The following is a 22421-nucleotide window of genomic DNA, read 5'->3' as shown; positions in this document are numbered from 1 at the left end:
GAAAGGCAAGCCGAAGGCAGCTGGCAGAGACACTGAATGTAAACATTTGGCAGCCTCTATGGCTGCAGTCAAGAGTTGTCAACAGGATGCTGTGCTGGCTTTTGTGGTAGACCCAGGAGCGTCTCATCACTTAGTGCCATCTGCAGGATTCCTGGAGAACTGCACCTCTGTAACTTCTGCAAAGACTGTGCGTTTAGCAGATGGGACTAAACACCCACTCACGCAGACTGGCTCACTGTTTTGTTCTTTCTTACAGGATTCGATCCAGGCTTTTGTTGTTCCAGGACTGTCTTGCGCGTTGCTGTCTGTCAGCGCCCTTCTTGCTGAAAACTACAAAGTGTGTTTTGAGAACAATAAGTGTTCTATTTCTAAGAATGGACAGCACCTAGTCAGTGTTGAATGTAAAGACAGGTTGTTTGTGATAAATGCTTCTTTTGCAGGTACAGGTGACACGGAGGTGGCTCAAGCACAGTGTGCCAACGTTCCAGTTCATGATGCGTGTGCTCACTTATGGCACTGACGCATGGCTCACGTGTCCTGGGGGTCAGTGAAGAAGATCCCAGAGTGTACACAAGGGTGCAAAATGAAACCTTGTGCTAAGTTTCTAGATTGCAGAGCGTGCAAGTCTGCAAAGGTAAAAACGTACACATACCCAAGGTCTGAAAGGGTGACCACTAGGGCTTTTCAGTTAATTCATGCAGATTTGTCAGGTCCCATGTCTGTGACCAGTATGGGCGGAGACAAATATGCGCTGGTTCTGATTGATGACCGTACTCGGAACTCTTGGACCTTCACGATCCAACACAAAAGTGAGGCTGCACCGCTAATCAAAGACTGGATTGCGGCTGTGGAACTGCAGTTTTCCACACGGGTGCAAAGCTTTCAGAGCGATCGCGGTGGGGAGTTCACCGGGTCTGCACTGCAAAGTTTCTTCCGCAAAAAGGGGATTCAACACAGATTGACCTCTCCGCACTCTCCCCAACAGAATGGGATTGCGGAAAGACGGAACAGGACTCTAGGGGAGATGTCCACAGCTCTTTTGTTTGATGCCGGACTCCCACAGCGTTTTGGGGGGAGGCTTGGCGAACGGCCAACTTTATTCTGAACAGGTCGTTCAGTTCAGTGGTAGGTGACACCCCGTACTTCTTGTTGCACGGAAAGCAACCGAAAGTGCACTACTTCCGTGTTTTTGGCTGTGAGGCTTGGGTCCTCATACCAAAGGCCAAATGCAAGAAAGGTTAACCCAAGTCCCCAAAGATGATTTTCTGTGGGTATGAGCCAGGGACCAAGGGGTGGAGGTTTGCTTATCCGTCAGGGAATCAGTCCAGGATTCTGCTCAGCAACAGTGCTGAATTCTGTGAGCAGAGTGGTTGGGCTAGGATACATGGGAACCCTGACATCCTGTCAGAGAGTCTGTTTGACTCTGCCGATGAAGGTGAGGAAGAGGCTCAACCTGCAACTGAGGCTCAGAGTTCAGACCCAGTGCAGGCAGAGGGGAGAACTTCTCCTAAGGCTGTGAAGATTGAGCAACGCAGTGCTCCATCTTCCCCCACAGGTTCGGCTGAGAAGTCCAGAAGGCGCAGTAAGTCAGAGGGGGAGCTCTCTGATGCCAAGGACGTTCTGGCTGGCCCCAGTGGGTCAGAGGGGGTTCCTGAAGTGGTGCTGCGCCGTTCAGCTCGGACGACCAAGGGGAAACCTCCCGAAAGGTTTGCTGTCACTAGCGTGTGGGTCGGAATGGCACAGTGTGAACCTGAGAGTTTTGAAGATGTTCAGAAACTGCCTCGGGAAGAAGCCAGGAAATGGCATGAGGCGATGCAGAAGGAGATGAACTCAATGGAGTCTCTAGGTGTGTTCTCCCTCATGAAGTTGCCGATGGGCGAAAAAGCCGTGGGTAGCCGCGGCGGCTGACACTGTCAAGATACAATGGGCTGGAAGCTTGAATGATGACCTATTTAGGTACCAAGCAAACAGAGGGAGCCTGGGCAAGATGCCCTCGGTGGACCTCTGTTGCTTGCTGGTTGGCCCATTTTTTCTGGCCGTTAGTGCTGCTTGCTTCTGTGACTCCCTGCCTGCTCACTCAGGGGAGGGAAGAAACACTTAAAACAAGGAAGAACATGAAGGTCGGGAGGCAGCGTGGGTTGGCAGCCCTCCTCTCTCTGCTAAGGCTCCACAACACCAATTCCCCAAAGTGCCAGTCCTGAAAATATTTGAAAGAGGGCTATAGGATACCACCCTGCGGGGCAGTCAGAGCAGGACTTTGGGGCAAAGGTCTGTCCAGGGCCCAACTCAGAAGAATGAACAAGAGGGTCTTCCCAATGCAGCAGGGCCTGCTTGCCACGTTTTGAATTTAAACGAAGCAATACATGTTAACACTTTAAAATAAAAGTGGGGGCAGTCCAAACTCTAAAATGTCCTAATAGCAACACTGATCCCACTAGCCTTTACCAGTTTTCAGAGTAAGCGGTCTTTCTTGAATTAGAGATCAATGAGGCAACATATTATTAACTAGAATTCTTTTAATAATTGCTTTTAAATTATATACAGCCAATTTCTTTTTGCAGAAACGCAGTCAGAAAAAAAGGGATAAATTTAACTATTCAACAGAAATCAAAGTAGCCATTTCCTCAGGATCTAGAATTACCACGCCAACAGAAAAAAATCTACAAAGGTAGCTGGGAAGTATTTTGGGGCTGAAACTTGACAACGCAACTGTTTGGGGTGAATGTTTACATTCTCCAAATAAACCTCTAATTTTTATTCAGCAACTAAACATGCCCCTTCTATTGAAGTAACCCTAACTGAAGGAACTATCAGTGGCCAAATTGTGTATTTGCCAAAATTCTTGATAAGTCATTGGAGGGGAGAGCTTCTGCCACAGTCCTCAATTTGCAGCATCTGCAATTAAATAAAAAGCAAGCAATTTTAGGCCCTAAAATGGAAGCCATGATAATCCACGCACAATGTGTCAGGCAAAATGGCTTTGTGATCCCACTAACATAAAGGCCATTACCTCAAAACAGCACCACCGATCCTTCTCATAGTTTACTTGCTCCCAGAGATATGAAGGGAGGGCAAAAATATCACAACAGGTTAAACACTCAAACTGCAAGCAAACAGAATCTGTACCACTCTTTGTTGATATGCATTACAAGATAACAGAGTTTATACCTTCTTACAGCCATATGAACGAGCTGGGGAAGGGTTTTGCTGTTTACTTGAACAAAATGAGCTCTGTCACACTATTCCTGTATTTAACTTCAGGCAAAGAATGCATTCTCTGAGTTCTTGCTAAACTGAAATTGCAGTAGCAGTTCTGGAGTAATTCAAGAAAAGAGCCATATGATGGTAGCAAGGTTATCAAACTGAGACAGGTACTAAACAACATGTGAGGAGTGAAATCCAGAGGCAAATTCATCTTCTTGGGTCAAAAAGAAGCACATCACAATATATTTAACTGCTTTATCTCTGAGCACCAGTGATTTATCCTGAACAAGGTATTCAGACTACCTAAATGACCATATTTACAAAGTTTGGATTCTGAAAGTTTGATATTGAATTACTGAATTTTCCACTGTGTTTGAGGTATCTTCCTTTCAAAGCCATCTATTTTAAGAGATTTAACTCTGTCAATCACTCATCAAGCTTAGATTATCAGCAGTCCAATGGGATTTATCAGTGCAGAGTGGAGGTTTTTGATATTTTCCATCCTCTGAATCTGGGACCAAGTTGACAATCCTCTGAACACATGGAAATCTTTATTATTTCCATCCTTCAAGAAAATGCAGAATTAGTGACAGCCAAAAGTTGACAATAGCTTAGAGGTTTAAAATTTTATATACTGTACTCTACAGTACTGAGTTTTGCTTTCCTAAAGAATGTGGACAAAATGTGTTACAAACATGAGTCCTGCTAGGCAATTCTTTTCTAGATGATTAAATTTTATGAATTGAAAAAGGGAAAAAGGAGAAAAAGAAGGGATGTTTGAATTGCTGTTCTAAAAACAGTGTGCCTAATGGGGCATTTTAAAATGCAGAACTACTCTAAGGTACTTTCAACTGCACCATGACTCAACCCAGCAGCTTATGTTATCTCCTTGATTAACTTAAGACTACATTAATGCCTCTCACTTCCTTTCACTTAACTTGGCTCCACACAACCAGAGCAGAAGGTGATTTGTGTGCACACACCACAAGACAAGCTAAAGGGCACTTTGCAGAATTTGAAACTAGTTATACAAATGTGGAGAGGTTTTAAGAGGTCTTATGAACCAACAAGTAGGTCAGGCCTGTTCTGATTTCCACTTTACCCAGCTTCAAATCAGAGGTGTCTCCCTCTAGTCTTTCTGTATGTTTTAAAAGCCACTTCTCACCCTCAGGAAGGTGGTCCAAGGAAAACTGTTTCCTGTTTATGCCAAGCTCCTGCTCCTTTCTTTGACCACGCCTGCATATACCTCAAATATTTGCTCATAGCATTTCCCAGTTCTTCCTATAAAGCTATTGTCAAGAAAGATGGGATAATTTCATATTAGAAAGCAGAACTCATGTTCTTCCACCTCTTCATTGCCATAATCCCCTCCAGGTGGACAAGGAAAGAATGTGTCCCTTGAATGAAGTGTGTTCAGAATTAGTCATTGGCCTGGGGCAAATAAAAAATATTTCCAGGCTCCATTGTTGTCAGCTGCTCCAACAGAGTAGAAGGGAAAAGGCAGGGCAGCATTACAGAAGCTGCAACATGGAGTTCCATCTCTCAATAACCTAAAGAGTGACAAATTTAGAGAGGGCACATCTCTAAATTTCAAATTAAAACCTTTGGGCAGCTGCAGATCCTTCCTATCCCCTTAGCCTTAAGGAAAAGCTTAGATTAAGTACAGCAGGAATACTTAACTCCCACATTTTTTATTATAAAAAGTGAATGTACCCCCAGAGGTATTTTTAACATGAATGTTGCTGAGCAACTTAAAAAGTAGTAGCCTATTCGTATTTGCCAGCTGGCTGCATTTCCAGCCTGCAAATGTTTATTTTTGCCAGCCTGTATTATTACTTATGTAAGCTGGATAGATGGGAGTGCTCCGTCCATCCTCTATCAGCCTCCCATGAGCAAACAGCAGGAAAGTAAAACTTCTTAGGGCCAATAGCTTTTGACATTAGCAAGACTGGGTTTCAAGTGCAGTACTGCAGATTCTCTTGGGTAGTTCAACACTCTGGACCCTAATGGTATTTAGCACCAGGGGAGCTGCCAACACCTGGAGGGCCACACTTCCCCATCCCTGTCTTCATCAGGCAAAATGGGGCCAGGGAAGGGAGGAGGAACAAAGCATTTTTTCTTTATTTCAGCTGAAGGCAACTATGTTGGGGAAGGCTAGATTGCATGATAATTAAAGGGTGTAAAAGATAATGTATCCATATTAAGTGATAGCCATTTTTTCAAAGCAGGAAGTCTTGCATAAGGAATTATTATACAGTGGTACCTCGCAAGACGAATGCCTCATAAGACGAAAAACTCGCAAGACGAAAGAGTTTTTCGTTTTTTGAGTTGCTTCGCAAGACGGATTTCCCTATGGGCTTGCTTCACAAGACGAAAACGTCTTGCAAGTTTGTTTCCTTTGTCTTGCAAGTTTGTTTCCTTTTTCTTAAAACCGTGCATTCAGGGGGTGCAGTTGCGACTTGACTTCGAGGAGCAACTCATAGCACGCGGTGTGGTAGCCTTTTTTGAGGTTTTTGAAGACTTTGGTGATTTTTGAAGCTTTTCCAAAATCCGTGCTTCGCAAGACGAAAAAAATCGCAAGACGAAAAAACTCGCAGAACGAATTAATTTCGTCTTGCGAGGTACCACTGTAGATAGATGTACACACACACGAGAATTAATTTCTCTGTTTTTTCTGTCATTTACGGAGCACTGCCTCTACTCTCAGCACGGAGAGGGAGGGCACAGCTGGGGAAAGCTCACTAGTCACTGCAGAAAGCTACAGCGTGTTGCCACCAATTTAGTTACTGCAGCTGTTAGCATAGGAGCTGCCACCATATTTATTAGTCTTGCATGAAAAATAGTACATTCACACATACCATATTTTTTGCTCTATAAGACACACTTTTCCCCTACTAAAAAGTAAAGGGGAAGTGTGTGCATCTTATGGAGCGAATGCAGGCTCCATAAGCCAGATCCCTCTTGCTGTTCTGGCTTCTGGGATTCAGAATATTTTTTTTCTTGTTTTCCTCCTCCAAAAACTAGGTGCATCTTATGGTTTGGTGGGTCTTATAGAGCGAAAAATACGGTATTCCATGGGAAGAAGCTGAAGTCTGGAAACAGAAGAATGGAAAGACCTTCACACTTCTCCTTGTATCCACAACCCTTAAGAGGGAAGGGGCATTTTGTCACCACAGGGATAGGACAAGGGGTGGGGGAGAGGAATGCTGAGCTGCTCAGCCACTTCACCCGGGAAGGGGACAAAAATAATTCCATGCAAACACATTCCTGGTTGTTACTGCACATGAGATCTGAAGAGGGGGAGACTTTGTAAACCTAATGCAGCTGTTCACCACAAAGCTGCCACTGAATTTAGCAGGAGGGGATACTGAAAACCCCCACAACTGTTTTGGGCTCACTTAAATACCAGATACTATTTATGCTCCCAGACGGGCTTCTTCCAAAGCACTCCTAAACTTGTATTTCAAGGCAGCTGCTTGTCAGCAGGCAGAGGCAAACAGTGCCCTCTCTTGTCCAGTTAGACTAGCAAAACTAAAACTCTTCATTCAACATTCCCATTCATATATACAATCAATGGGCAAAATGCAGCTGAACTAACAGGGGCCAAGCCATGGTGCTGTCTTAGTTATGTGTGAACCTGGCCTCATGGTTTGTCTTACCCAAAACTCACAAGCCTGTGTTGTTTCTTCTATGACTTATCACTTGCTGCTTGACTGGGGGAGATAAGCCTGATTTTAGATTTAACACTAAGCCAGGGTGGGAAACTTCAGACTAAAATGTAACCCTCTAGACCACTCTGGCCCTCAGAATTCTTCCCTTCATTGACCCTGCTTTGCACCTGGAGTGATTTTGCCAGGCTGGAATGTGATACTGAGCTGTGATGATGCCTCTTGTTTGTCTGCATGGAAGACAGAGAGGGGTATGCAAGGGGGTATAGAAAGTAGCTTACTGTACTACAGTCAAATTTACATCTATTGCTCTGGCTCCACCCACCTAGCAAGTCAAGGGGCCACACTAAAGTGACAGGGGACCTCATGGTCCAATGTAGACTATGGATACAGTTCCAGCATCACTTACTGTTCTTCCATGGTAGTACATGTGGCAGGGACCTTGGAGCTCGTAGTCCTGAAGCTAGCTGGTTCTTAAGTCCCACGGCTGGGCTTGATCCAGAACTGTGGGGAAGGAATGAAAAATTAATGTGTTCCTTTTTATTTCACACATGTGAAGTAATTTAGAAACATAATCCATTAAGAAGCAAAGCAAAGCAAACCAAACCACAACCACCATACAGGCCACTCCTGCATTACCTGCTCTAAAATATGTATTTGAAAAAACAGATTTGCCAGTGCCATCTACTACACACATACAGTAATCCTTTGGGCAGTATCATTCCCATATTAGAGATGGAGAATTAAGGCTGAGAGAGTGGCTTGTTGAAGGTCACTCAGTAAATACATAGCAGAGAAGTCCATTGGGAGCTTCCAGATCACACCTAATAATTACACTGCAACAGCTCTCCGATATCTCAATAGTGTTAAACAGAAGGGTAACAAATAAAACCCTGTAGAAAAAATTACTTCCAGTAGCACCTTGGAGAACTACTAAGTTTGTTATTGGTATGAGCTTTCGTGTGCATGCACCAACACGGCAGACCAACACGGCTACCTACCTGTAAATAAAACCCTGGTCTTTGACACCTGAAATATATACTTGTAATCTGTTTTTTAACTTTTTATTTTTTTATTCATTTAAGCTGTCCTGGTGAAGGGAAAGGAAGAAGTAAAAAATAATTATGATAAATATGATGGGCTGGGTGAAGGCTAAGAAACTCAGACTAAAAAATGGAAGGCACTGTGGACGCGGAGTTCCTTGGTCCATGATTTGGAGAGATGTCCTGCTCTAGACAGCATTGCACTTCCCTTGAAACAACAGATTTGTAGCTTCGGACTTGTCCTGAAGCCACCTATGTCACTGGAAGCTTAGGCGGCTTGAGCTTTGGTTGGTTTGCCAGCTAAGGCCTTCCTTGAACAGCTATAGCTCAGCTAGTTATCCATGCCCTGAGAAATTCCAGGCGGGACTACCACAATTCACTCTACATGGCACTGGCCTTGAAAACAGTCTTGAGGTTGCAAGAGGTGCAAAATGCAGCAGATAGGGTGTTAATGGGTGTGGCTGATGGTCTGCATATGATACCTATTTGAAGCAACTTCTTTGGGTGCCAACTGTCCTCTGGGCCTGATTTAAGGTGCCTATGATGAGAATGAAGGCTCTGAAAGATTTAATTCCAGACATCTGAAAGAATGCCTCCTTTCACATTGACCTGCCTGTGCTTTACGAGTTGGGGGGGGGGGGCATTTTTGGTGTCTCCATGCCCAATGAGGTTTGTGGTGTGGGGGCCCATGGGAGAGCTTTCTCTGTGGCAGCTTCACTTCTCTGGAATGACCTCCCCTCTGAGGTCCATCTCACCTCAACACATTTTACAGTCAGGTGAAGAAGCACCGATCACTTTGGACAGGCTTCTAGACAGGGATGAGGTGCACTGAGAGTGCTTTGATTTAACTGCTGCTTTGTAGTTTTATTGTTCTGTGATTTCTTTGTGTTAATTACCTATATTGTTGCTGCATTTTGTTTTAGCTTCATGTTAATTTAAAGTGTATGCATTTTTTGCCCTGGGGCTTTTGGGTGGTGAAGGGCAGATTATAAATGCTCTTTTCACTCTTCAGGCTAAGATAAAGTGCAGTAAACAAAGTAAAAGCTCTGGTCACTGAAATAACAAGGTTTAAAACACTGAAAAGCAACTTGTTAACTAGTCTTGAAACACATTCATGCTGAGTGTTTGTTATGTGCTTAAAAGGGACAAAGATAAAAACCACGCTGCTTATCCACAGTTAATACAATGGAAGCAGCCAATTTATAAGGCTGAGACAGACCAGACATTACTCCTGCTTTTCCACCTTTAAATTGTGATTACACTTTGCAGGTGACAATATTATTTCCAACTCTGAGCACTAATAGTCTACAGATTCCCAGTTGCTAAAAGGATTATTTGTGATGGGTCATGACAAACTAAACATGTTGCCAGGGGTTTTTTTTATACAGCTGCCTGGCAGTTGGTCTTTTAGCACTGCAACTGAAACAATGCTAGGGAGAAGGAGATGCATGGAACCGCCTACCTGCCACAGTCCATTATGACTAGGGACTGTCAGACTCAGAAGATGGAGAATAAGAAGAAGAGTTTGGATTTGATATCCCGCCTTTCACTCCCCTTCAGGAGTCTCAAAGCGGCTAACATTCTCCTTTCCCTTCCTCCCCCACAACAAACACTCTGTGAGGTAAGTGGGGCTGAGAGACTTCAAAGAAGTGTGACTAGCCCAAGGTCACCCAGCAGCTGCATGTGGAGGAGCGGAGACTCGAACCCGGTTCCCCAGATTACAAGACTACCGCTCTTAACCAAGGTACTGGATCTACAACATAATGCAGTTCTCATGCCAAGGAGGAGCACCCCCCAAGGCTCATTGCTAGGAAACAGTAGAAAGTTTTCCCAGGGATCGAAAAATTGTCTGACAGTGGTTATCAACCAAGACTTCTGGTTGTTGCTAGGACTGCTCTCTCAGAAGGTGCAGTGTCTTGTCTCAGAGACTATACTCCCACGGGTCCAAATTGGGGGTGTTGTTCCAGCAATTGTGCTGTGTTTCATCCCTAGTTGGGCTTGTTAGCTGAATCCCACCCTGAATTCCAATCTGTCTCAAGTAGCTGCTTTAGCTAGGAGTGCTTATGTCCAAGCTTAGGTTAGTTCACTAGCTGTGGCTGTTCCTGGGTCAATATAGCATGGCCTCAGCAGTCCCATTAGCTAAAGTGATGCTTCAGGTTAAGAACAGTTTCAGGTTAAAATGGACCTCTGGAACGAATTAAGTACGTAACCAGAGGTACCACTGTAATCCAGTATTCCCCAATCCAGTATTCCTGGCACCCCCCAGAAACTTTGGACTACAACTCCCATCTGACCTAGGTTGGGGAAGGTTGAACTGTGTGTGTGTGAGTGTTTGGGGGGCAGGGGCAGACAGCAAGAAAAGCTTAGATGAAATAAGCCTCAGTATCATGAGAGCTGTCATCCTGCCAACCCACACAACACAATGGAGGAAAGACAAGCTTGTCCTTCCTGAGTAGTGAAAGAAATCACTATCATTTGTGCCTCCAAAAAAGGAGAGAAGCCATCCTGCACAGAGCAAGAGGAGTGCAACTTACTGTTAGGTTGTACTGCACACTGCCATTCTCAATATAGAAAAAGTTCACTCAACACTCATCAAAACTCTCCCTCATGTGCTAGACCTATGCAAAGATCTGAAGGAGGCATATCTCCCACAAGTGTAAGCAAAAGCTTACATTGTTCATGATAACTCCCCAAAAATTTTTTTTAAAAAATTACTTCTCTGTCCACAACAAACAAGCGCAAAGGAAGGAAAAGATGAAGATAACCTTCATCTTCGCAGTGCCGGATAACCCAACTTTACCTGCTTGCCTCACCATGGTGGCTTGTGCCCCAAATGAAGACAGAGTTCGATTGGCCTGCTACGTCTGTCAGGTAAAACAAAAATATTACTGAAGCCACATATGAGAAGCATGGAATAAACACCAGACTTTACTAAGGAGAATACAACTGATGCAGTTCTGCCTGAGCAAACACAAGTTTTACAACATATCATTTTCTTTCCAGCACAGGTGTTGGAAAATAATGGCTCGGGCAGAACAGGTGTTTGAAAAAAGCATTCCTTCTTACTAAGATCATTACAATTTCAGGAGGGGACAGTCCCTTGGTCTTGCAGATATTCTAGCAAAGTATCAGAAGTATGAGAAACACAGAGTCTCACCTCTGTCCCAGTCTTCTTCGCATGGAGGAGATTGCCAGGAGCTTACCACACTAACCTCTCTTCTGCGGCTATCCCCATGGATTGCTAAATGAAAGAAGTTTATTTGTGAGAAAAAGCATTGTATGAAGTGCCTAACGCAGTGCTGGGCACCAAGCCTGCCTTTTCTAGAACAGCACAGCCCTTCCTTGGCTACGGGTGTGACAGAAAAATGGACCTAATTTCCTAACGCCCTCATCTTAATCTGCCCAATTCTTTAATGACCAAGCACAGGTAACATTTTTGTAAACTGAGCAGCAAAGCTGTGGTGGGCGACAGGAGTCTAACAAGAGGTCGGCCAGAATTATGCCTGTGCTGGCCCTGTAAGGACAAGTTTTCTTCATGGCTGTGATTTGGGGTTTGAACCCATCTTTGTGTTCAAAGCTGTCCAAGCTGTATTGGTTATTTTATATCTTGTCCATTTTTGCATAGCCAAACTTACCTGCTGGAGAAGAGACCTCAAACATCTAGTGAACAGGAGGCGTGAGTTACCCACAATTTTTAAGACCCTGGCCCTTCTTGTCTTGTATTAACTCAAATGCCAAGTAGGTTTCATCTTAATGTGAGTAATTTTTGATACAATATTCAACAATAAAAGTCACTAGCCTGATGAAGCCAGATGCTGGAAAAACTTGTACGCTCAGCAAGAAAAAAAATATCATTCTACCCATACTACTTCAAATCACAATCAAACAGGCACCACAAACATGTGTTATAGATTCAAAAAGGAATTATAGAAGACTGAGAGCAATCCCTTTGAAATGTTAAAAGTCAAGGTGAGAGGCAGCTGCCAGCCATTAATTCATACTGAAAAATTTCTTACCAATGTCTTGCTCAATGCACCTTTTGTCATCACAGCTTGATATGTGTTGACTGATCTCTTCTCTGGGCACCTGATGACGGGCATTAAATGGGCATGTGACCAGTTGCTGCACTTTATCAGGATGGTTCTAGAAAACAAAGACATGGCTATCTTATTTTAAAGCTATGCAATACAGAACTATCAAACTATATACAGTAAGTATATTTCAGACAACCCTGATTATGTGCATGGCAAAAGTTATTAGCTGTAGAACAAGTACACAACACACCAAAAGGCTCACAAACATGCAAATCAACTAGGAAATCAGGAGTTCTGTCCTAGCACCTTGAAGTCTTGATTTGTGTATGCATGCTGTGAAAGGTCAGTGGTGTTTTCCTTTCCATGAAGTGTTAATTATTTTATTGTAAAGAGATTAAACAGTCAGGCTAGCTGGGTATCAGTTCACCAATGCCTTCACTAACAGCATACAGTGGTACCTCAGGTTAAGTACTTAATTCGTACCGGAGGTCTGTACTTAACCTGAAACTGTTCTTAACCTGAAGCACCACTTTAGCTAATGGGGCCTCCTGCTGCCGCCGGAGCCCAATTTCTGTTCTTATCCTGAAGCGAAGTTCTTAACCTAAAGCACTATTTCTGGGTTAGTAGAGTCTGTAACCTGAAGCGTATGTAACCCGGAGCGTATGTAACCCGAGGTACCACTGTATCTGTTACTTAAAGACAGCAGCATGGTCCATTGCAGTTTTTCTCTTCACAAAGCAGGTGGCTTTGTCTAGCTTGTAAGCAAGGGCTTCCCCTGGAGGAATGGGGTGGGAGAAGAGCCTGCTTTCAGGCAAAGTTAGAAACAAGGGCTTTTTCAGAAAAAGAGTCAGGAAGAGTTGCTTAGACATGTAAGCACTCTCATTTTGGTTGCCCTCCTCTGGACACGTTCCAGTTTGTCAGTGTCCTTCTTGAACTGTGGTGCCCAGAACTGGACACAGTACTCCAGGTGAGGTCTGACCAGAGCAGAATACAGTGGCACTATTACTTCCCTTGATCTAGATGCTATACTCCTATTGATGCAGCCCAGAATTGCATTGGCTTTTTTAGCTGCCGCGTCACACTGTTGGCTCATGTCAAGTTTGTGGTCAACCAAGACTCCTAGCTCCTTTTCACATGTACTGCTCTCAAGCCAGGTGTCACCCATCTTGTATTTGTGCCTCTCATTTTTTTTGCCCAAGTGCAATACTTTACATTTCTCCCTATTAAAATTCATCTTGTTTGTTTTGGCCCAGTTCTCTAATCTGTCAAGGTCATTTTGAAGTGTGATCCTGTCCTCTGGGGTGAGAGTCCACCTTGCAATTGGAAGGTTTATATATCCTAGTACCAAGTACTGTAGGGCTAACATTTCTCTACCCATTATGTAGTTCTGGAGATATATTGAAAAAATGAGCATCAGGTCAGATGGCTGGTGTGCACTTAATTGGAGGGCGGTTTGAGTTTATCTCCACACTGTCTTTTTTAAAAATGTCCTTTAGTTGATAAAATTCATCTCACACAAACCGCAAAGAGTAACAGCACTGACACATCCCAACCATCAACAAGCATATAGACAGAGGTGATCCAGCTGACACAGTATACTTGGACTTCCAAAAAGCTTTCCAACAAAGCTTTCAAAGACTCATGAGTCCGCTTAGCTCAATCAGAAGCTGGTTAGATAACAGGAAGCAGAGAGGAGGAATAAATGGACATTTCTTCCAAAAGAGGAATGTGGAAAGTAGAAGTGCCCCAAGTAGGGCTGGATGATATCTGGTTTTCCAATGTTGTAAAACCATATTTACTGGAGTCTAATGTGCCACTGAATCTAATGCACACCTTAATTTTTGCAATGTAATTTGGCGAAAAAAGGTGAGAAGTAGATTTGAGTAAATATGGCGTATCACCAGCTAAGCACTGAAATACAGTGGTACCTCAGGTTACATACGCTTCAGGTTACAGACTCCGCTAACGCAGAAATAGTGCTTCAGGACTATGCTTCAGGATGAGAACAGAAATCGTGCTCCGGCAGCACGGCAGCAGTGGGAGGCCCCATTAGCTAAAGTGGTGCTTCAGGTTAAGAACAGTTTCAGGTTAAGTACGGACCTCCGGAACGAATTAAGTACTTAACCTGATGTACCACTCTACAGTGATGCATCATGATGTCTGAAATAACCCTGAAAAAGGTTGAAAAAGTGGCTGAGCTGTGGAGGGAGGGAGGGACCAGGAAGAAGGGAAGGTGGCTGCCCACTTGCTCGGGCAAAGGAGCTCCTGCCCACTCCCTCGACTGCCCAGCCCTGGCCCTGGCAGAGGGAGCCTGAGAAAGTGCTCTTTCTTCTGCTTGCCTGCTCGTCTGCCTTCATCTGAGCAAGTGGGGTGGGCTGCCTCTTTCCAGGGGTGTAGCAAGCCCTGCTGGCACCTGGGGTGTGTGTGCATGTGTGCCCTAGGGTGCAGGGCACACTGTGGGGCGGGGTGCACACCAGAGCAACTGTGTCCTGAGGGCGTCTGAGAGGAACGCAGCTGACATGCGCAGGCCCAGTACTGCCTGAAAAAGCAGTGTGGGGTTTGCTGCCGGAGCAGCTGTGTCCCTCCCGGACACCCTCCAGCTAGATTGGCTATTGGCCTGATTCAGCAAGCTCTTATGTTTTTAAGTCAACTATAAAGCCACAAGATACAGGCTCCACACAGTCAATAATAGAATCTACATTTCCTACCTTACGACACTTGACAAGGTGGTATGGGAACCTACATGCCCTGATTTTATGATTCTTGTCATATGGACACTGCATTAGTTTATCAGGATCTGAAGGATCAACTAGAAAAAAAAAAGATGGAAGCATGCTTTGTGGTCTAAAAGATGTATCACAGTTAAAAAGTGGGAACACACTAATATATTGAAATTAATCAGATAACTAAGAAAAGCTATTGGTTCTCAGTATTCCATAACCGCAGAATTACTTCAGGTTTAGTGGCTAAATACACCCACTTGTAAGATTTAGGTGATTAGGGTACTAAACAAAGAAAATGTATTCAGTGGTGCAAGACTGCTGCAGACGTTAATGAGCACATTTATGAAATAAAGCGCAAGTTCCAAGGAACTGAATCCCTGAAGCTACTCAATTAGGCAGTCCAATTAAAAGAGTTCTTCAAGGAAATTGAAGAGGTATGGCTACATTTTCCCCAATGGTCTCATAAGACAAGTGGGTCTTGGTGTGAGTGCCTTTGTATTAAGACTTTGCTACAGAGCATCATATTACAGATTTTGCAGGTTCCTCTGTGCTTTTACTTCAGAAAACATGAAAATCCTATTTCTGGTCTTCACAGTTATGAAAGAAACCCACACGGAGTTTGGCAATACTCTTACATTTGTCAAAACCAGAAGGGATTGGAGAAGCCTCTTAGTAGGTCTGGAGGTGGTCTTTTAGTCATCAGGTGTAAACTGCTTTCCTTTCCTTCTATATCATTATCACCAGCAATATCCTCTATGAACTAGATCTCACCGGTGGCCGAAGTGCCCCCCTCCAGCCCCCTTGGCACCCAGTGCTGAATCTCCCCAGCTGCACTGAGAAATAACTACCGTAACTACCAAATCTAGTAATAAAACATGCTCAGAACATATTGTATATTGCTAAGTAAATGTATGCTGTGCTTAAGTATAAAGCATTTATCCAACGGCAGAGTTTTGTATGGATCACAATGTTTTATTGCCTCATTTTCTCCTCTAGTGAGCTTCACAGCTGAATATTTGAAACAGTCTCCCACACAGAGTCAAAACTGTGGAACGGTTATCAGCACAAAAAGAAGAAAGAAAAAATTGGTACTTGCCATAGTTGTCTTCCATGTCCAGATTAGAGAAGCTATGGTAACTATGCTGCTGAGTCTCTGAGATATAATATCTGCCCTAAAGACCAGAAACCAGAAGGTAACAAAAACCATTTCGGTTAAAAGCAAACTCAGTCATACAGAGATTAGATGTACATAAACTAGTCTCATATATATGGAGCAGTTATTCCCCCTCAATTTCCCCTCAATTCTAAAAGCTCATGAATGACTGTACCAAAAAGCAAACGTATAGTCTCCTACCTGCATATACACTTTTATAGCACATTCCCATCAGAGACACACCTGGCTAATGCTACGAAAAAACAGGGGAAACTTAAAAAAAATACATACACCTTATTGCTTTATTGAGTTTTCATAATGGGTAATAAAGGTAAAGGTAAAGGTACCCCTGCCCGTACGGGCCAGTCTTGACAGACTCTGGGGTTGTGCGCCCATCTCACTTAAGAGGCCAGGGGCCAGCGCTGTCCGGAGACACTTCCGGGTCACGTGGCCAGCGTGACATCGCTGCTCTGGCGAGCCAGAGCCGCACACGGAAACGCCGTTTACCTTCCCGCTGGTAAGCGGTCCCTATTTATCTACTTGCACCCGGAGGTGCTTTCGAACTGCTAGGTTGGCAGGCGCTGGGACCGAGCAGCGGGAGCGCACCCCGCCGCAGGGATTCGAACCGCCGACCTTTCGATTGGCAAGTCCTAGGCGCTGAGGCTTTAACCCACAGCGCCACCTGCGTCCCATATAATGGGTAATACAGAAACCCAATAATGAACCCCGTATTCCCTACAAATAACAAAAATAATTAGTATTTCCTTCCTAATGGGCTTACTTGATTTTCTTCACTTTGCACAAAAGCCGATATTTTGAGGCAATTATTTTAAACAGTTTTATACTTTTGCCAAAGCTGGCATTACAGGCCACCAGTCTTCCCTAAAATAACGGGATTTTTCAATTTCCTGTCTAATAATAATAATAATTTAAATGCTGCCCACCTGGCTGGGCTACTCCAGGCACTCTGAGCAGCTTCCAAAGAATTACAACACAGTAAGATATTAAAAATTAATTAAAACGTTTAAAAATTTCCTTATTCAGGGCTGCCTTCAGATGTCTTCTAAAAGTCAGATAGTTGTTTATTTCCTTAACATCTGATGGGAGGGCACTGCACAGGGCAGGTGCAACTACTGGGAAGGCTGTGTTAATTTGTGTATATGAGGGCTTGTGTACACACCAGATTTCACCTTGTTTCTCCCCATCACACCACCATCTGTTTTTCAATTCAGTGGGGTTTGCAATGGGGACATGACGATGTAGGGCTGTAGCAATGGAAGACACAGAAGACCCACTTTCTAGGAGCTAAACGTGTTTGAAACAAAAACAAAAAACCCCCAAAACTGCAGCTTTTGTAAAGCTTCCCTGCCTGGTAGCAAGTCTTACTTGTCATGCAATAATATGATCAACTATTACGAAAGACAGTTTAAATGGGGTGGGTGTTTACACTGAATGCACAGCCAATGTCTGCAGTACACTTACCAAGATTGGGTTGCAAATTCAGTTAGTGCGGAAAACCTCACTTTCATACCACTTTCATGAACAGACACTTCTCACCCACATGGTTTAACAATTAAGCCATATGAACAAGGAGTACAGAAAAGTGCAACTCTTCTGTGTTCTGCAATTTTTCGGGGTGGGGCCAGCAAGTGGGATGCTTATGTTAAGTATAGGTTTTCTAGCAACCTTAAAGGTAAACCTTAGGCCTCAGCAAAGAAGGTACCGTAGATGCCGGTGTATTAGGCAACTGGGCGTATAAGACGACCCCCCAACTTTTGCTGTTAAATTAGAGAGTTTGGCCACCCACCAAGCGCTCAGTGACAGAACAACAGGGCTGCCCAGGGCGGGGAGGAGGGGCGGCAGAGCTCTCTGCGTCCCCCGCCACCCTGGAGGCGAGCGGAGGGTAAGGACGAGCGGGAGGTGGGCCGAGATGGAAGAGGAAGACTGTGGGCACAGCGCAGGGGTCAGGAGCTGGCAGCCACGATCATCCCAGCATGGGGGAGAGGGGGGAGAGAAGAGAGAAGGCACAAAGGGAATGCCCAGGAATGGGCAACAAACAACTCCTGCCTTTATGCTGCGGGGGTTCAGCACCATTGCATTTTGTTTCTCCAGGCAGATGGACACATACACAAAATCAGAGTTCCATAAATAGGTGTGGAAAGAGAGGCAGGCAGACCTATTCCTGCCCCCAGGATCTATCCCATATTGAGATGGCCTCCTTGCACAGCTGTTTCCTGTCCCCAGTGTGCAAGGGTGCCAAGCGACGCCAGGGGCAGAGCGTGCACCCCTCCGCTGCCTCTGCCGTCGCAGCAGCAGCACCCAAGGCGAGGTGTTTGGTGCGTGGAAGTCCCTCCCTCCCCCCGGGAATCTGGCAGTCCCCATGGTGGCAGGGCAGGCGGGCCCCGGCCGTAGGGAAGGCTGCCGCGGTTGCTGCTGCTTCGGGAGGCGGCTCTTACCATCCCTTCTGCCCGTCGCTGTTCCAAGCCAACAGCTGTCGCCACCTGCCACAACCATACCCAGCGTAAAAGACGACCCCCGACTTTGGAGAAGATTTTCCGGGGTTCAAAAGTTGTCTAATATGCCGGAATCTACGGTAACATCCGACTGGAGAATGTGTGAGTCGTCACACATTGTGCTCAAGTTCCTCAACTCATTAAGCCCAATACCACTAGCACTGTGGAAAGTCTGGACATCTAAATATAAGTGGCATTGGAATGTGCACATTTTTAATGATAATCAAAACCAAGATGCTAGTACCAAAGATTTTTAAGTTACCTCGGTTATGTAAACTCAACATACACCTTAGAGAAAGCTGAAAAATTTGATCAAAGAGGAACTAAGCTGCCAAAGTCCTGCTCTGCCCTGGCAGCATAATCACCAATATTCTTTAAAACTGTTTAAAATATACCTTGTGACTCATTGTTGGTCTCTGTTTTCTTCTCAGTCTGAATTCAGAGTATTATTCTATTCGTAGCACAGCTGGGACGATCAGGAACAGCAAGAAAAGAACAGACAAGAAAACCAAACATGTATGTTCATCTATTAACTTTTTAAAAACTGACAATGGACAGAGGGAGAACCCAGTTTGAGGCACACAATTTATTTTTCTATTCAAGACTAATTATTACAGGTGTGTTGCTGAACTACAACTCCTAACAGCCTGATCAAGTATGGGCAATGGCCAGGATAATAGGAAGGCCTAAGAGCCCATTCCTAGGGTAGGGGCTGAGATCCCTTTGTACCAATAAAATATTTGAGGGGGCTGGGACCCACTAAGTTGAAGAAAATTCCTATTCATATGGGGGGGGGGTGCGCGCCATGTCATGTGATTGTTTATGAAGAGTCCCAATATTTTATTCAAGTAGGCATCCCAGTCTGGAGGACCCAATGTTACGCAGTCTTTTTTTTTTTTTTTTTTACTTTATCATGTCCTGACAAGAATCCTGTGTGATCTATATAGCACGGGGGCAGCAACTTAAAACATAAGATACTTGCTGGATTCGCCCCTGCCTGGAAAAGGCTTGCACATTACAGGACAGCAGTTCATTTCGATTTCTTTTGAAACGTTTGAGGTACCACCATAGCTTATTCTAGTTAGCAACTACAGTGGTACCTCGGGTTAAGTACTTAATTCGTTCTGGAGGTCCGTTCTTAACCTGAAACACTTCTTAACCTGAGGTACCACTTTAGCTAATGGGGCCTCCCGCTGCCGCTGCGCCGCCGGAACACGATTTCTGTTCTCATCCTGAGGCAAAGTTCGTAACCTGAGGTAATATTTCTGAGTCTGCAACCTGAAGCGTCTGTAACCTGAGGTACCACTGTACAGAAATTCTACCCGGCCCTTTTAGCGCCCTTGCACCTCTTTACAGGGTCTCCCTCCCAGGGGGTTCCCCCCCCCGGCCTGCAGGCCTTGGAAGAGGCGCCTTACCCGCCGGCCTCGCCCGGGAAATGGCGCTCTCCTCCCAAGGCGCGCGCCTCCTCTCCCGCTCCTCTCCCGCCCCCACCGCGCGTGCGCACTCGCCTCTCTGCCTTCTGCCGCTGCTTTCGCACGCGCGCCTCGCGGCGCCAGTTTGGCTCCACCCCCCGCGCCCCCCCCCCGCCTCAGGCGCCCGGCTCGCGCGCAGCCCCGGCGGAAGGGGCGCCGGAGGCGGAGGGAGCCTTTGAGCAGGCTGCTCCCGCTGATGCCCAGAAGGGATGTTAGGTGAGAAGCGGCCCTTCGTGGGCCATCAAAGTGCCGCTCCCTCGGGGGGGTGGGTCTTCCTTGCCTAACTGGCTGGAGGGACGTCAAAGGCGTGGATGCTCTGAGGGGGCGTGAGCGGGGGGGGGGTGGTCCCATAGGGCGGCAGAGCGCAGCCGGCGCCTGAGGGAAGCGCCCAGCGGGTCTCCGTCCGTCACGAGGCGGGCCGGGGGGGGCATACAAATCCCACCATCGCCTGAGGGCAGCCCTGGGCGGGGGGGGGGGGGCTGTGCAGGGCCGGATTTAGATGGAGAGCGGCCCTCGGCTACTCCTCTTGTGAGCCCCCCCATCCCCCACCCTCACGTCTAGAAGAACGTGGAAGTGTTATAAACAAAATTGAGTGATGAGAAGGATGGTGATGGGTATTTAAAATTCTGAAATTCTCAATTTCTCCTCTAAAGGACATAAGATGTTATTCTTAACTTAAATACCATGGTGATTTTCAAGAATGCATAGAATTAACACTGAAAAACTTATGCAATTACTGAACTTTGTAAACCTGTTGTGGAATAAGCATACATTTTTAGGAAAACGAAGTTGTAATGTCATCCTTCAAAAAAAACCTTGAGTTTACAAATTATATTGCCTGGGAAGTGTAAATATTATGATCATGATTATCTGACAGTGTGGCACTTTTAGAATCTACTTTATGCTGTCATTAAAAAGTCAGTTTTAAAATGGAAGTAAACTACAACCATCAAATACAGTAAGGCTAAAATGTTTTTTTCCTAGCCTTCCTCACATAGCAAAATCATCCAAAACTTCATCAAAATTTGTCTGTCTAAGTTTGTCACTTTCAATGTACAGAATGCTCAGTGCAGACAACCTCTCTTGAGACATTGTGGCCCTTAATTCATTTTTAATTCTTTTGAGTCTTGATCTAGAGGCCTTAGGCTTCAGCCTACTTAGCCTATACATAAATCCGGCCGTGGGGCTATGTCTCATTTTGGGCACCGTGAAAGGACAGCAGGCGAAGGGCTAGTTGTTCAGTTAGCTGTTGGGCTTAAATCCTTTCTGCTGAGGCAATTTTACAAATTTAAAATACTTAAATGATACAAAGTTAGCCCAGGGGTGGGGAAGGAAAGGAGACCACCAGATGAGCATTTTTCTAATATTTTGGTTAGGGAGGCAGCCTAAGATTTGTCTCGGGTATAACTTGACCATCCTTGGGTGCAAAATGTGCCTGGCTGGCCTTCATTTGCACTCGAGGGGGTATGGCCAAGGGTGTGGGTGAAGAGGAACATTTTAGGAACATGGTCAAGGGATCCAGAAAACAGAAGTAATGCAGTAAGTTGGGTCAGTCTGGGAATACAGGCAAAAGGTTTAAAAAATGGAGCATAATGGAGACTGAAAAGGAGGTAAGGTCACTCCTAGGAGTCCAAGTGGGGTGATCTGAATGTGTCATGTGAGGGATAAAGACATTTTTCTGAGGATATGGACAAGGGTTTCAAGGGTTTGTTGGAACAGCCTTACACATGTTTATCAGGAATAAATTGCATTGAAGACTTAGAATTCTGGGGAAACGGGCATAGACTTGTTCTGTAAGTGGAGAAAAACCTTGGCCATAAGTAAAATGTAAGACAGCCACACATATATAGAAGAGTTCTTTTGTACAGTACTTTTCTTGGAACAGCTGCATCTGTCTTCTCACCCGCACCTTTTTTTCTTTAAACTTCTGTGTGTGTGAAGCTGTCTTTTTAGTTTACTGCATGCCCATTCTCTGATTGCTTTGTATAAGAGTATCCCTGCCTCCCATTTGTTTCAGACACGTCAAAATGCCCGATCCATTTTAAAGCTGTAATAATCACAGTAAAATTGCTAGCAGTGTTACTCAATGGCCCGTAAATATCATTAACTCACATCTCAAATAGATAGAATTTTCAATCAAAGACTCAATAGAGCTTTTCAAGAGAACAGCTCTAACTCAGCCTTCATTCATTACTTTCATTTATTGTGAGGAGGGGCTGTTGGTGTGTAAACTGTTCTGTTTGGTCCTTTGGAAACCTGTCAGTTGAAGGTGAAACTAGCTCAGACACAGTTCACAAGTCTTTGCCTCCATTAAAATAAGTGGCTTATTTCCTGCTCCTTTTTAGGCTAGTCTCCATTAGTAGAAACTAGCTACAATGATGTAACCATACATTCTATTCAGAATTCTAGCTGTCAGGTCCCACGATTATTATTATTGTAGTGGAGTATTGTGCGTTTGATAGCTTCATTGTACAAAAGACATTCAATGGGTGAATGTTTTACAGGTCCCTTCATCTCAGTATTGGCAAAACAGCTGCTCTTGAATTTTTGCCTGCTTTGCTGCTGTTGGAACAACCTTTCTAGAGGAAAGAGTAGTAACCATAGTGCCAAC

The 22421-nt window shown here is 44.8% G+C and overlaps 1 protein-coding gene across 2 annotated transcripts; it reads right to left on the bottom strand.

The window, feature by feature from the left end:
* Positions 1–2498: 2498 nt before the first annotated feature.
* Positions 2499–19845, bottom strand: LOC307211327 (gametocyte-specific factor 1-like). Of its 2 annotated transcripts, XR_013836379.1 has the most exons (10): positions 19754–19845; positions 18734–18804; positions 15769–15844; positions 14658–14758; positions 11932–12058; positions 11073–11156; positions 10716–10779; positions 7282–7376; positions 4370–4493; positions 2499–2895 (listed from the first exon to the last, which is right to left on the bottom strand). XR_013836379.1 is itself a non-coding variant. In XM_079967881.1 (9 exons), the coding sequence occupies exons 2-9, from the start codon at positions 18743–18745 to the stop codon at positions 2882–2884; spliced, it is 573 nt and encodes a 190-aa protein (XP_079824007.1). In that variant the 5' UTR covers positions 18746–18804; positions 19754–19844; the 3' UTR covers positions 2499–2881. The 2 variants fall into 2 exon arrangements, 1 of the variants encoding a protein (XP_079824007.1); XM_079967881.1 differs by lacking the exon at positions 4370–4493 and having other exon boundaries at positions 19754–19844.
* Positions 19846–22421: the final 2576 nt, after the last annotated feature.

This window comes from Podarcis cretensis (genome assembly GCF_951804945.1).
Source record: "Podarcis cretensis genome assembly, chromosome: 2".
NCBI lineage: Eukaryota > Metazoa > Chordata > Lepidosauria > Squamata > Lacertidae > Podarcis > Podarcis cretensis.
Note: the sequence above shows the minus strand (reverse complement) of the source record. Positions and strands in the feature narration are given on the sequence as shown.